This window comes from Ictalurus furcatus, chromosome 15, assembly GCF_023375685.1.
Source record: "Ictalurus furcatus strain D&B chromosome 15, Billie_1.0, whole genome shotgun sequence".
Taxonomy (NCBI): domain Eukaryota; kingdom Metazoa; phylum Chordata; class Actinopteri; order Siluriformes; family Ictaluridae; genus Ictalurus; species Ictalurus furcatus.
Window position 1 is genome coordinate 11,016,839 of NC_071269.1, and position 14,346 is coordinate 11,031,184.

The 14,346-nt window shown below is 38.7% G+C and overlaps 1 protein-coding gene across 3 annotated transcripts in view; it reads right to left on the bottom strand.

The window, feature by feature from the left end:
- The window catches only part of foxp1a (forkhead box P1a), a 51,721-nt gene that overhangs the window by 36,202 nt on the left and 1,173 nt on the right, over positions 1-14,346 (bottom strand). For all 3 annotated transcript variants that reach the window (XM_053643102.1, XM_053643103.1, XM_053643101.1), the window contains exon 2: positions 647-785. In XM_053643102.1, the coding sequence (XP_053499077.1) occupies positions 647-781 (135 nt within the window). In that variant the 5' untranslated portion in view covers positions 782-785. The remainder of the gene's footprint in view (positions 1-646; positions 786-14,346) is intronic.

The window sequence follows — 14,346 nt, forward strand, 5'->3', positions numbered from 1 at the left end:
GGACACTCCAAACGTGTAACAAGTAGTAGAAAAGCATTAATCAGTTATGCAACAAATCATTTTCCACATTCTTTTCTGTTCTATTTTTTTGTCCACTGTAAATACCCCAACAGACTGAAATCCAGGAAACAAAATGGCCAGCAAGAGGACCGTCCTCCCTACTCTGACCCCTCACACTTCTGCAGGGTCGAACATCTGGCCTAGCGGAACTCCCCTGCATCGAATACGTAGGAAAGAAAAGAATGGTGCATGGGGCATGAACGGAAATTAAATTTAATGGAAAAGTGTCAGGGGAAGCAGAGAAAGTATATCAAGGGAAACCTAAGAGAGCTGAAGACTACAATAGATGCGAGATAAAGCTTAAAGAACCACAGCATGTGAACGCTGTTCTTCAATAAGAGACCACATTAGAGACCAAGAGACAACTCATGATTTGTCAGTTCTTCAACAAAAATGCTGTGGAGTTTCGAAACTAAAGAGAGATGATCACCTGGAAATTCCAGTAATGGTAAAAGATAATATGACAAAACATTGCTCATCGTGGTGCGAATATTGTTGGTATGGCAGATAATCATTTTGATTATGATAAATTCCAGAACAATGAAACATTAACATGAATCAACAGAAAGATAAAACAGTATTCAACCTGTTGTATCGGGTGTGTGCCGGGTGTAGATGTTTTTACTGGTGTCTCATTGATCACTTGCTCCACGCCCAAGCTCAGTCGCTCCTGGCCAGCTGGACTGCTGTTGGCTGCTTGATCTGTCTTGGATTCCTGCATGTCGCTGTAAGTAAAAATACATACGCTGATTAAAACCAGGAACGGCTTAATAATTGGCAACGACTTGTCATGTCCTAGTTAAGGCAGGAAGAAATCTGACATATGAATTACACACCAAATATAGTTTTATATATAATATAAAAGAAGTTTTGTATAGCATATTTTTCAAATATAAGTGAACTGAAAAACAGAAAACGTCTGGGTGCAACAAGCTCTTAATGGGGTGCAAAATATTTTGAAGGTATTAATTGTCTGTCCTGCTCTTGAACAGATCTCCTCAGTGTGAAATAAGAAACCATTTCAGATTCAGCCTATCACAGATGTTTAAATAAAAAGTAAATAAATAAATAAAAACTACTGTTTACTGGGAGTTAATGGCAGAAGTGAAATCTAAATATAAGTGACAAGCCTACGTTTATTTGTGTTAAAAACAAGTTATGCAAATTTTTCTCCTTACACGAATCCCATACAATAAGTTTTACCATTCAAATGAAAGCTGTTTTCAGGGAATGACCAACCAAAAAAATAATGCAGAGTATTAAATTACCAAAAATAGCCCAAAACCAGAATACATACTTGGATACCAAATCTTTGGCAATTACCTCCTCTGTTTTTTCCTTGTTCGCAATGCAACTCATTTTCCATCAGTCTTCACATGGTTAAGCACTCTCCCACACAAGGAAGCCTGAGCCGATATTTTCTAAATAACTGACTGCCACCATGACTACAGTAAACAAAGGAGCCCTAGGTCCAGTGTTTATTAACAAACACATCTTGCTTCTGGAGCTATTTAACATTAACCAGGTGGTACGATCCGAGGATCTGGCAGGTGCAATAATACACTGGAAGGGCCTTATGTAAACAGCTGGTGGGGGCGGGGAAGTATTTCAAAAAGCAACACAGCTAGAGTAAACAGTAGAGAAAATCTCTAGACAAACAACAAACCCTTCTCCTGACATGAATGTGAACCAGAACACAACTTGGGGGATTTTTTTGGCCTGGAAGTCAGAGCACATTGTAGTTCTGCTGAAAAGATCCAAATATCGCGCTCATTACCCTCATAGCTGTAGTCTTTACATTTGAATTTTACTTGAAAATGACAACTGCAGATAGCTATTCATATCAACTAAACCAGTCAGAAGAGGGAAAACATCCTTATCATTGCCACCCTGATGTACTTTTCTCCACTCAAGCTTGCATGCAATCATTATTCTTCATCTTCCAACGTCTTGATAATACGCATTAAACAATGTGACCTACATCATGCATTACTCATACACACAGGGACCAGAAGTGAAGTTACTGTAAATAGTTGAAAAAAGAGTGGAAAATAAATAAATAAATAAATGTAGTATTATTATTAATAATAATATATGTAAAAAAGAGAGATTTTTTTCCCTTTTTGTTGTCAATAAGGTTCACTGCAGAAGCTGTAGATAATAGAATTTAAGATTCTTGATTTAAAAAAAAAAGACTGAAAAGGCAGTGTGAGGAGGAAGAAGAATAAAGAAATAAGTACATGTGAATTATTTTGAATTTAGAAATATGACGACTATTATTCATAATTCTATATGTTATTTATTCTAGTGATATTATTATGTATAAGACAGTACAGAAGACATCTCAGACAATGGGAGGTGCAGCACACACACACACACACACACACACACACACACAGAGAGAGAGAGAAAAATCAGAGTGAGGCAGCACTGAGAGAACAGTGAGGCTCACATCAATTAAGTGTGTGAGGTGATTTATACGTGTGACATGACCTGTAAAGCCAATTGTCTACTAAATATTTTGGGTTTAGAAGCCATTGGCTCCTTAAGAATTTTTTTGTCTGGCGCCCTGACTAGCCCAACTAATAGAAAGAAAAAGCTCCAATGTGCTGCCTAGTCCTGTGTTTTGGTTGCCCGGATGCCCAATTAAATATCCATCCCAAACCGTATTAACTGCTCTTGTGGCTGAATGGTCAAATCCCCACAGACATACTCCAAAATCTAGCGGAAAGTCTTCCCAGAAGAGTGGACACTTGTATTAATGACATATTATGACATTAATATGGAGGCAACTCCATATTAATGCCATGCAGTTGTAATATGGTTGTTCAAGCACACATGCGCATCATGGTCACGTATCCACATTCTTTTGGCCATATAGTCTTCATCTCGTGTTTGCACTCTCATCAAAAAGTCAGAAAGTCCATGGCTGCATGTACAGACAATCTTTCTGCACTGTTGTGTTGTCATGTTACGAGCATTTTGGCTTCAGTACAAACACCAACTTTAGCATCACGGTGTTCGATACTTATATGATGCTATTGCAAAAATGACGCTTTATCAGTTACCAGTTATCTGTTTATTGCACTGATTTAAAGCACAACATAACATTTCTGGAAAAAAATACAACTTAACATTATTAATTTATTTAAGTAATTGTCAATTAAAAATTTGTCCACATTAGTTCAACTTTATTTTGAGTAACTAAATAAATGCAGAATCCACAGACATCTCTTCAAGGCAGAAATGGTAATGACTTGATCCATGTTTGTTGCCATCTTAAACACTTCACGTTCAGAAAAAGGGCTCTAAACTGAAGTTCTCCATTGTCCCTGGGATACGTTGAACCTTGAGTCATCTTTCACCCAAAAAGGTGCACGTTGTGTACCTTTAAATTATTACTCTACAAGCTAATTAATGTGGTCCTTAAGGTCCAATTATATATATTAAATCATTGTAAAGGTGCTTTACGTTCACAGTGCCACAGTGTCACTGTTCATGACTCCACTGTCAGAAAGATACTGTGCAAAAATGGCATCCATGGAAAAGTGGTGATGTGAAAACCACTGCTAACCCAGAAGAACATTAAGGCTCATCTGACAAAACACACCTTAATGATCCTCAAACCTTTTGGGACAATGTTCTGTGGACTGAGGAGTCGAAAGTGGAACTGTTTGGAAGACAGGGGTCACAAAAAGAACATCATACCTACAGTCAAGCATGATGGTGGAAGTGCGATGGTGTGGGGATGCTTTGCTGCTTCAGGGTCTGGGCAACTTGCAATAATTGAGGGAAACATGAATTCTGCTCCCTACCAGAAAATCCTAAAGGAGAATGTCCGGTCTTCAATCCGTAAATTGAAACTCAAGCGCAACTGGATTATGCAGTAAGGCAATTATCCATAGCATAGGAGTAAGTCCACCCCTGAATGGCTTAAAAAAAAAAAAAGCAAAATTAAAGTTTTGGAGAGACCTAGTCAAAGTCCTGAATTGAACCAATTGAGATGCTGTGGCAGGACCTTAAACAGGCAAATCATGCTCGAAAATCCAGTGTGGCTGAACTAAAGCAGTTCTGCAAAGAACAGTGAGCCACAGCGCTGTGAAAGACTGATCTCTAGTTATCGGAAGCATTTGGTTGAAGTTATTGATACTAAAGGTGACACAAACAGATTTTAAATTTAAGGGGGCACTTAGTTTTTCACACGGTTGATAGGTGTTTGCCTTTGTTTTATGTTGCATTTCGTTTGAAGATCTAAAACTATTTAGTATGAGATGTATACAAAAACAGAAAAAATCAAGCACTTTAACAGCACTGTAACACAGTGACAAGGAATTTTTTTTTTAGTGTTCTATTGCTTCATAATTATTTCACAACGCTGAAGATTATTCCGTCTTTTGTGTTAATCTGTCTTTTGTGTCTCACATTGAAAGGCCCAGTAGTTAGAATCTTGCACCTGTAGATGCTGCCATGAAGAAACTTTACTCCAGAATTTTTTTGTTTATAAACGTGTGCAGTTGTGCTGGTAGTGCCGTTTCGTCATGCTTTTGGTTTTTGGGCTGCTTTGTGGTTGTCTCACTCGCCCAACGTGCAGAATCACATCGAGCGGCAAAGAGTGACGCATCTTCTCGCATTCCTTCTCGAGTTTGTTTTGTTTTAGGGGAGGTTGATAAAAAATTACACAAAACAATTGTTCATGCACTTATTTACACAAATAGTCAAATATTACTCTCCTTCCAGTAATCATGAGCCATCACAGCACATCATGCCTGGGCATAGACTCTACAAGAGGCATGCACACCCCGACCATGATATGAATGCAGCTCCAGGTTAGAGAGAGATGGAGAGTGAGCGAGGAAGGAGAGGGGCAGACCACCAAGAACATAAACTTATTTACACCAATAGTCACATTTTATTTGAATAAAAAGTGAGGGAGCAAAACCAAATGTTTGTTCCTATGATTATCCATAAACTAATATCATGCTTTAATCATGCTTGTTTAAATGTACATTGACCTAAGAGCAATAATATTTGTGTTTGTAACCCCTAGAATAACGCGCTATAATATCACAATGAAGATGACATTAATGACATTTTGGTGATAGTAACATGCAGTATTCCAAAGGCTATAAGGCAGCATTTTACGAGTAGTGTTGAAAAGCTGGGCTAACATATAGAGGCTATACTATTTTCATCATAAGGAAACCTTATCCGGGACAATCATAACCTCTCAGCCTTTAAGTCCTCTGAGAATGTCAAGATACTTGTCAGCAAGATGTTTGCCAAAATTCTTTTGGATAACCGTGATCATCTGCAAGGTAGGCAAAATATGTCCATACCTCACTCCTTGACCCTGTTCAAAAAGCTGTGGGAGTGAAAGGAATCATCATGTAACGCTACACTGTACTGTATTCTGCTCATTTTTGTCAATGTGTCTACATCCTGATTATGGAAACATTGTCTAGAATACATCCATCCAGCCATTTTCCATACCGCTTAGCCTACATAGGGTCACAGGGGAGCCTGGAGGCTGTCCCAGGGCACTTGGCGAGGGACATCCTGGATGGGGTGCCAACCCATTGCAGGCCACAATCACACACACATTCACACACAAAAGACAATCTGGAAATGTACATCAGCCTACAACACATGTCTTTGGACTGGGAAGGAAACCAGAGTACCCGGAGGAAACCCCCGAAGAATGGGGAGACCATGCAAACTCTGCGCACACAGAATAGAGGCAGGATTCGAACCCCCAACACCGGAGGTGTGAGACAAACCTGCTAACCATTATCCATTTAAGCTAATTAATATGACTAAAAATAATTCCTATCAACAGCCAGATCAGGTCCTTGGTGTGGCAGGACTCAGAAAAGAGCATTAAGATGCTTTGCAGCACTGAGAAATATATTTGGGAACGTGAGGTAGTTGGAGCATTTAAACGTTTAAAGAAACAGATTAAATAAAAAGTTTTCTTTTGCTTAAGCCAATAGGCAGCAGGTCCCCCTACCCCTCCCAGTTTTATCTCGGAATGCTGACTACAGCCTACTGTACCTGCTTGTCAAGAGTGCAAAAAATACAAAACAGAAACTCTATTAATGTCAAGAATTATGAAGGTCAAACACACTGGAAAGTTGAAATGTATGATTTCCTAAACCAATCCCTTTTGTATGCTCAGTTTGAAAGGAGCTAATGATGGGATTTTGTCAGGTTATACTGGTTATGCTCAAAGCATCTGTTATACTATAGTTACAACTTTACATACAGTAAATTGTTGTTCACGCTATACCTATGTCCAGTAACCGTTCTCACTAATCCACTAAACTCAGCACAATCTCACTGATCTGCACTGGCACATGCGGGTTATCTTTTGAGGTTCTGTTTCTGAAGCGGCTTTTAACACACGCAAAAGGTGTTTGTACAGTAGTGACACTCATGGATAACTAGAAAAATGAAGCATATGGATGAAGGCAAAGTGCTGCTCCCCTGATGCAACTGGTGTCAACTGATTTAATTTAGATGTGATTTAATGCACAGGGGTCAACTCTACAAGCTCTGCCACAAAAAAATTTAGTTAATGACAGTTCAAATACCCTATAGCAACATCCATGATTTATGATATTTCTTATTACCAAATGCACAATTAACAAGTTCTCTGGTTAGTTTTCCCTAAGGCCTGACTCTGGGTTTAGTCTCCTCCAAAACAAACAGCAGCACTGCACTGACTTATGATCAGCCCTGAGGAAGAAAGCCATTCAGTTTAATAAAAATAGGGAAGCAGGTTAACTGCATATATCCCAGAGCCAGTCCACGAGGCTGCAGTAAACAAGCTGAAAGCTTGAGAAAAGACACATCCAACATAATTTTACCTCTACCCACCAAAATATGTCCCGACACAACATGCCTACAGAATGAGAGCATGCATGGAAAGCAGTGTTTATCTTGTCAGCAAAATTACTGGAAAACATTATCACCGCCTGACAAGACAAAAAACAAGCCCACAGCAATGAAACTGAAAAGTGATTTTAACGTCAGTCAACTGATGAAAATATAACTACACAAAAATATCACTGTAAGGACGTTAGACACGCACTAAGGAAATCTCTGTAAATCTGGCACATGATATAAGCAAAGAATGAAGACAAGTATTGTTACATATTCCAGCTGCTTTTGTGTTGTAGTCATACATAAATGATAAAGAGAAAAAAAAGACATGATTTAGGTTACATTATAAAAGCTGATGATGAAAAAAATACTTTAGCTTCTGTTTCTTCTCAGATTTCACTAATCGTGAGCCATCACAGCACACCATGCCTGGGTGTAGATTCTACAAGAGGCATGAAACACCCCAACTGTGACAGTTTGACAGTGATATGAATGCAGTTCCAGGTCAGAGAGAGATAGAGAGCGAGCGAGGAAGGAGAGGGGAAGATTACCAAGAACATGAATGAAGATTAGGATAAACCTGGTAAGGCTTTCTTTTTCCCTGTTGGAACGTTAATTATCCTAGGAGGCTGACTGCTAGCAGGTAACATCCAAACTGTCTGCTCGTGCAAGACAGTCTCTAATATTTGCACACTCACATTGTCCAGGTATTTTGAAGCTAAAGAAGAATCATACAACTGTGACCAACCACATGCAACAAAGAAGAATACAACCATGTTCCTTATAAAACAGCAATATGGACTTAATCATGTAATAAACAAAATAGCTGCCAACTGTTTGCCATCAACCCGTTGACATTTTTGAGCACATGCTGCATAATAAACCACTGTAATAATAACCACATTAATGTAGTCACACAGCACATTTTCAATCTGGCAGAATCAAACAGTTAAGCTTATTTATTTATCTCAGAAAAACTAAGACTGAGAGCGAGAAACAGCTGTGAGAGGGTATGAGAGAGAGAGAGAAAGACAGCTGTGAGAGGGTATATGAGAAGGAGAGAGAAAGAGAGAGAGCTGTGCGAGTGTATATGAGAGAGAGAGAGAGAGAGAGAGAGCTGTGCGAGTGTATGAGAGAGAGAGAGATAGCTGTGTGAGTGTATGAGAGAGAATCTTACAGTAAAGGTTATGTTAAATTATTGTAAATCAAATCTTTATTTCTAATAAGATATTTATTTCTGTCACATACAGTCCCCTCTGAAAGTATTGGAACAGCGAGGCCAATTCTACTGTTTTCACTACACATGGAAGGCATTTGGGTTTGAGATGAATAAGAAACGATAGATCAGAATTTCAGCTTTAATTGATACCAGGTCAAGGGTGAAGGTATCACAATCCACCGTTCGAAGAAGACTTCAAGAGCAGAAATATAGAGGCCACACCACAAGATGCAAACCACTCTTCAGCTGTACGAATCGAAAAGCCAGATTGGAATTCACAAAGAAATACAGAGATGAGCCACAAAATTTCTGGAAACAAGATTAAACTTTATCAAAGTGAAGGAAATTCCAACGTGCAGAGAAAGAAAAGATCTGCTAATGATCCAAAACATACAAGCTCATCAGTCAAGCATGGAGGAGGTAGCATTATGGCTTGGGCTTGCATGGTTGCTTCTGGAACAGGTTCACTAATCTTTATTGATAATGTAATTCATGATGATTGCAGCAGAATGAATTCAGAACTTTACAGAAACCAACTCTCTTCCAATTTACAGAGAAATGCATCCACTCTAATTGAAAGTAACTTTATCATGAAGCAGGACAATGATCCAAAAAGCACTGCCAACACAACAAAGGACTTCATCAGGGGGAAAAAGAGGAAGGTTTTAGACTAGCCAAGTTAAAACCTAATTAAGACCCAATTGAGACCTTAACCCAACTGAGCAGCATTTCACCTCCTGAAGAGGAGCCTGAATGGAAAAACCACCTGAAATAAACAAGAAGTGAAATAAGCTGTGATAAAAGCCTGAAAAAGTTTGGAAAATAGTTTGGTGGTGTCAGTGGGTCACTGGCTTGATGCACTGGCTTGCAAGCAAGGTATACGCAACCAAAAATAATAATATAATGCCCGTTGTGATGACATCACATGATGCGTCTTGGCCCAAATTTTGTAAAATTTGTAATTTTGAAAAATTGCAAACTCCTATGAATATTATGGAGTTTGCTTGATTATGTGTTCATCATTATGTGTGATTTAATAGGATTTTATTTGTCCCAAACTTAATGCAAACAAATTGCCATTCTTGAAAAACATGTCCTGTTTCCCTGGAGTCTAATACGAGGTGCACAATTCATAAAACATATCTTTATCATCCATTTCCATATGAAAAACCAAAGGACAAAAGAGAAAGAAGGTTGATGACATACAAACCAGGTAAAAAGAGTTTTAAAAAAAATAAACATTAAGCATAAACAAGGGCCATAACAAAACGTTTTATGTCTAAAAGAATTTTGCGAAGAACTGGACCCATGAGGACACTGTCCAGCCACACAAAGAGGAGGATGGTGAGGGAAAGAAAGGGAGCACAACCATCAGGTTTAGAATTACACCGTTTAGTTGATTCTTGTGGTTAAGTTTCAAAATCAACTGCTAAACTTTCACTTTCATAACAACAGGCTGTTTGGAGGCTCTTCCTGAGACAATCGCTCACTCAGAAACATTACAACTACAAACGGCATTGTGACTTCGTGATCATGCACACCATCAGCAGGTTCGGCAATAAAAGGGGACTGCGTACAAGGAAAAGCACCAGAGAGCCGTTGTAACATACGGAGGTGGATTGGGGAGGGTCTGGGGCTGTTTGGCGGCTGGTGGTTCACGGGCTCTTGTGATGATTAATCATGAATTAACTACATACCAGCATACTTCAGCGTAAAATCTGGGTGCCTCTGCCAGGGGGTTAAGCCACAGATAGGGCTTTCAACAAGATGAAGAGCCAAACACAATGCAGAAAATTTACATCCCTCTACAACCGTCTCCCACCTTGTAATACATTACAGGATTGCTGTTATTCTCCCCTAAACAGGTGACAAAACTATTACGTGTAACTACAAATCATTTTTAACCAATGTTTTGTAGCAGGGGGAAACATGCTTAAATAAAACTGTACAATGTCCCAGTATGTTTCAACTCAAAATATCACTTTTTGCATGTATCTATACATTATTTATAGCATTTCTACACAATCTTTTAATATATTATACATATATTTGGTACAGTGGGGTCCATAAGTATTTGGACAGTGACACAATTTTCATTTTTTTGCCTCTGTAGACCACCAAAATGGATTTGAAATGAAGCAATGAAGATGTGATTGAAGTGTAGACTTTCAACTTTAATTCAAGGAGTTTAAATATAAAAAATATTGCATTAACCGTTTAAGAATTACAGCAATTAAAAAAAAATGTATTTTTTTTTTAGAGTCACTCCATTTACACTCTGTATGGACTATTGACCGATAAGCAGTTTCATAGCTATGTGTGGCCTGTTTCCTCGTTATTTTATGACAAATTAATGAGAGAAAAGGTACTGATTGATTGGCATTGATTCCAAACAGTGAATTTGCTTTTGGTGGCTGTTCATGGGAATTCTCAACATTTGGTCCAAAGAGGTGTCCATGCAAGTGAAGGAGGCCATACTGAGCTGAAAAAGCAAAACAGACCTATCAGAGAGATAGCAGAAACTTTATGAGTGGCCAAAGCAATAATCTGGTACATTCGTAAATAGAAGAAATGCACAGGGGAGCTCAGCAACACCAAAAGGCCTGGAAAGCCACGCAAGACAATTAAAATGGATGATCACAATTCTTTCTTTGGTGAAGAAAAACCCCTTCACAACATCTAGCCAAGTCAAGAACACTCTGGAGGAGGTAGGCATATCGTTGTCAAAGTCTGAAATCAAGGGACACCTTCATGAATATAAATACAGAAGGTTTACCTCAAGATGCAAACCACAGGTAACACTCAAGAACAGAAAGGACAGATCAGACTTTGCTAGAATATATCTATATATATAGAAAATAAATAAATAAATAAAAAGCTCGCCCAGTTCTGAAAGATTCTTTGGACAGATGAAACCAGGATTAACTTGTACCAGAATGAAGGAATGAGAAGAGTATGGAGGGTATGTCAAACATACAGGGGAGGAAGTGTTAGGGCATAGGCATGTATGGCTGCCAATGGAACTGAATCACTGGTGTTTATTGATGATGCGACTGCTGATAGAAGTAGCAGGATTCTGAAACATATAGAGCTATACTTTCTGCTCAGATTCAGTCAAATCCTGCAAAACTTAGAAGGCGGCACTTCACAGTACAGATGGATAATGAACCAAAACACACAGTGAAAGCAAACCAAGGGCTTCTTAAGGCAAAGAAATCAAATGTTCTTAAATGTCCAATGACCTCAACCCAATTGAGCATTCTTTTCATTTACTGAAGACAAACTGAAGACAGAAAGACCCACAAACAAGCAGCAACTGAAAGCGGCTGCAGTTTGCCAGCATTCTCAGTATTTGGTGATATACATGTGTTCCAGACTTCAGGCAGTCTTTGACTATGTTTACATGGTCAGCAATAAGCTAATAATTGACCTTATTCTAAATAAAGCCAATATTGTGATTAAGGTGTTTATATGAGTCGCTTGTAGAATATTCCTTTCATGTTCAGTTTTACATGTTGTAATACAGAACATAGATGGGTTAACACACGTCATTACGCCCCCACGCCACGCCGTCCCTCCAGAATTTCACGTATCAACATACAGTTCGTCTTAGTTATGGTACTGTATAAAGTTTTGGGTGTTTTTATTTTTAATTTCACAAAAGCTTCAAGTGCAGTTAATTATTTGTCATGCTATATGTGCAAATAGACGACTGCTTGAAGCCATGGGCTGTGTCCCAAACCGCATACTTACCTACTATATAGTAGCCAATATACATGCATCTCACCTACTATATAGTAGGTAAGTACGCGGTTTCGGATGCAGCTGTGCTCTCGTTTGCCATAAAACGGTTGAGCACTGCCATGTGTGAGAGTGTCCTGTCACAAAATGTGGTGAAAACTCTCACACGATGTTAATAGTGTGATTAAGGTGTGTACATGTCTGTAATGCACGTCGATAATGCGACTAAAACAGGAGTACTCCACATGTCTTAATTCGATTTGTGTTTACTTGGAGTATGCCTTTAGCCAGATTAAAGTCATCAATAATAGCTGTTTACATGGTAGTTTCTTAGAGTATTGTCTAATCGGATTAATATCGGATTATTGTTGTCCATGTAAACATACCGAATGACTAGACAATGTATCTGTATCTTATAAATACAGTATAAGGGTTGTTTTTAATACTTTGCAATCACTTTTTAGCCTGTGAAAATGGAGGGACTCTGTAAGAAATGTCTGCAATTCCTAAATAGTTAATGCAGTGTGTGTGTTAAACCCCTCGAATTAAAGCTGAAAGCCAACACTTAAATCACATCTTGATTGCTTCATTTCAAATCCATTGTGGTGGTCTACAAAGGCAAAACCGAACTGTATGAACATGTAGTACGTTCAATGTACAGATGTACATTTCTTGATGCTGTAAAACTTTACTCTTCCTCGTTAAGACAAATGTTTGTAATAAAAATAAATTAACAATAAAACAATAATCCAAATAAGGTCAAATTAAATTACAGCCAAAATTACGTCCTCTAAAGAGTTCAAGAACTATCTAAATTACTGTTCCCCAGAGCTGAGGATTAGCATCAGCTCCAAGGAGGCTACATGACATGGTGGGATCATCTGAGTCTCTACTACCCTTAAATACATCGGCTCAGTTATTATGGATGTTAAATTATGTGCATCACTGTTAGATTTCTTGTTCAAATTACAAAATGAATGGAGCTCATGTTTACTGCTCTTACTTTAATTCCAACAAGCACATCTAAACAATATAAATGAACAGCTGGGGTGGACAAGCCAGGAGCCTGGGCGAGAAGAATATTACACATACGGACTATTTGTTTTTCATTCATAGTTGCCCTGCAGACAAACAGGCTCAGGAGGTCGACTCACTTCTGACTTTTGCAAATCGAAAGTTTTTATTTGGTATGTATATTTAAACAAAATACGCTTCACCATGGTGTGACACACCTTGATGTAGCTAGAGCGTGCATTATTCATTCTGAATTCCTCGGCCTGATGCAGATGTTTTCTCGCACTTTTGCCTGGTAAGGATGTTCTGCACGAAGCAGTCTAACCTGTTTCAAAAATCCCATAACATATATTGAGCGAGGACACAAGAAGGGAATCTTTCAGCAGATAAACTGCACGTTCACAGTGCAGGTTATAACACAATCAGACTTGCATGGTCAAATCAACACAATCACAACACACACACAGGAAACACTGCAAAATCAAACACTCCCTTAATAAGCAAACAATACACTGTCTCTCAAGCTGTCAGAGACATTCCACACATGTCCAGTGAATAAAGCATTTTAACTAAACCACTATCCAATCATCATCTCTAGTGTCTCCCATCATAGGAATTAATGTAATACCTCAAAACCTGTAACCGCAAGCACCTTGTCCTTGCAGGATCGTTATTAATCAGCTACCACGTGCTCATGTGGATGACGCGCAGTGAATTTTTTATGATCCATAAACACAGCAAAGAGTCGCACCACCTTAAATGTTGGTTTAAAAATGTTTGCTTGTCTGGGTGGAAAGCTGAAATCTCTCAAACAAACGCATAAAAGGTAAGAGCACTACTCTGAGACCTCAAGTCCCCAGGCTATGCAACACCTGGGTCACGGCCATTCAGATGTAGGGGTGTCATTTCAAAAGGGAGTCCATGCTTTTAATCACCTGGCAGACGCTTTTATCCAAAGTAATTTACTAGTAGGCTAGAATACAATCCCAGCACACAGCTTAGCAGCTAAGGTTTAAGAGGATCTTCGGGATTTGGACTAACGGCCTTTAGATTACGTGCACAGCACCGAGTTCCCTGTCGGAAAAGACGGCTTGGTCTGAGCAGTTACCAGCCGCCGAAACACCGTTTACCAATTACATACCTGAATTTTCTAATTACGTTACTGTTGTGGTCATTTCTTTAAAATTATATAGAATTTTATTTACAATTTAACAATAGTATCAATCAGAAGTTTTCAGCACTTACAGTGTAACACCGCAACTTTTTTTTGAAAGAAAAAAAAATAAACGAAGAAAGAAAGATCAGCTGCGTTTCCGTGGAACATATAACTATCATCAGCCTTTATTACACCATGTTACTCTTGCCCTCCAGTCCTGCCCTCCGGCCCAGCTCATCTCATCCTGATAGTATACTTCTGCTTGGAGCCTCTT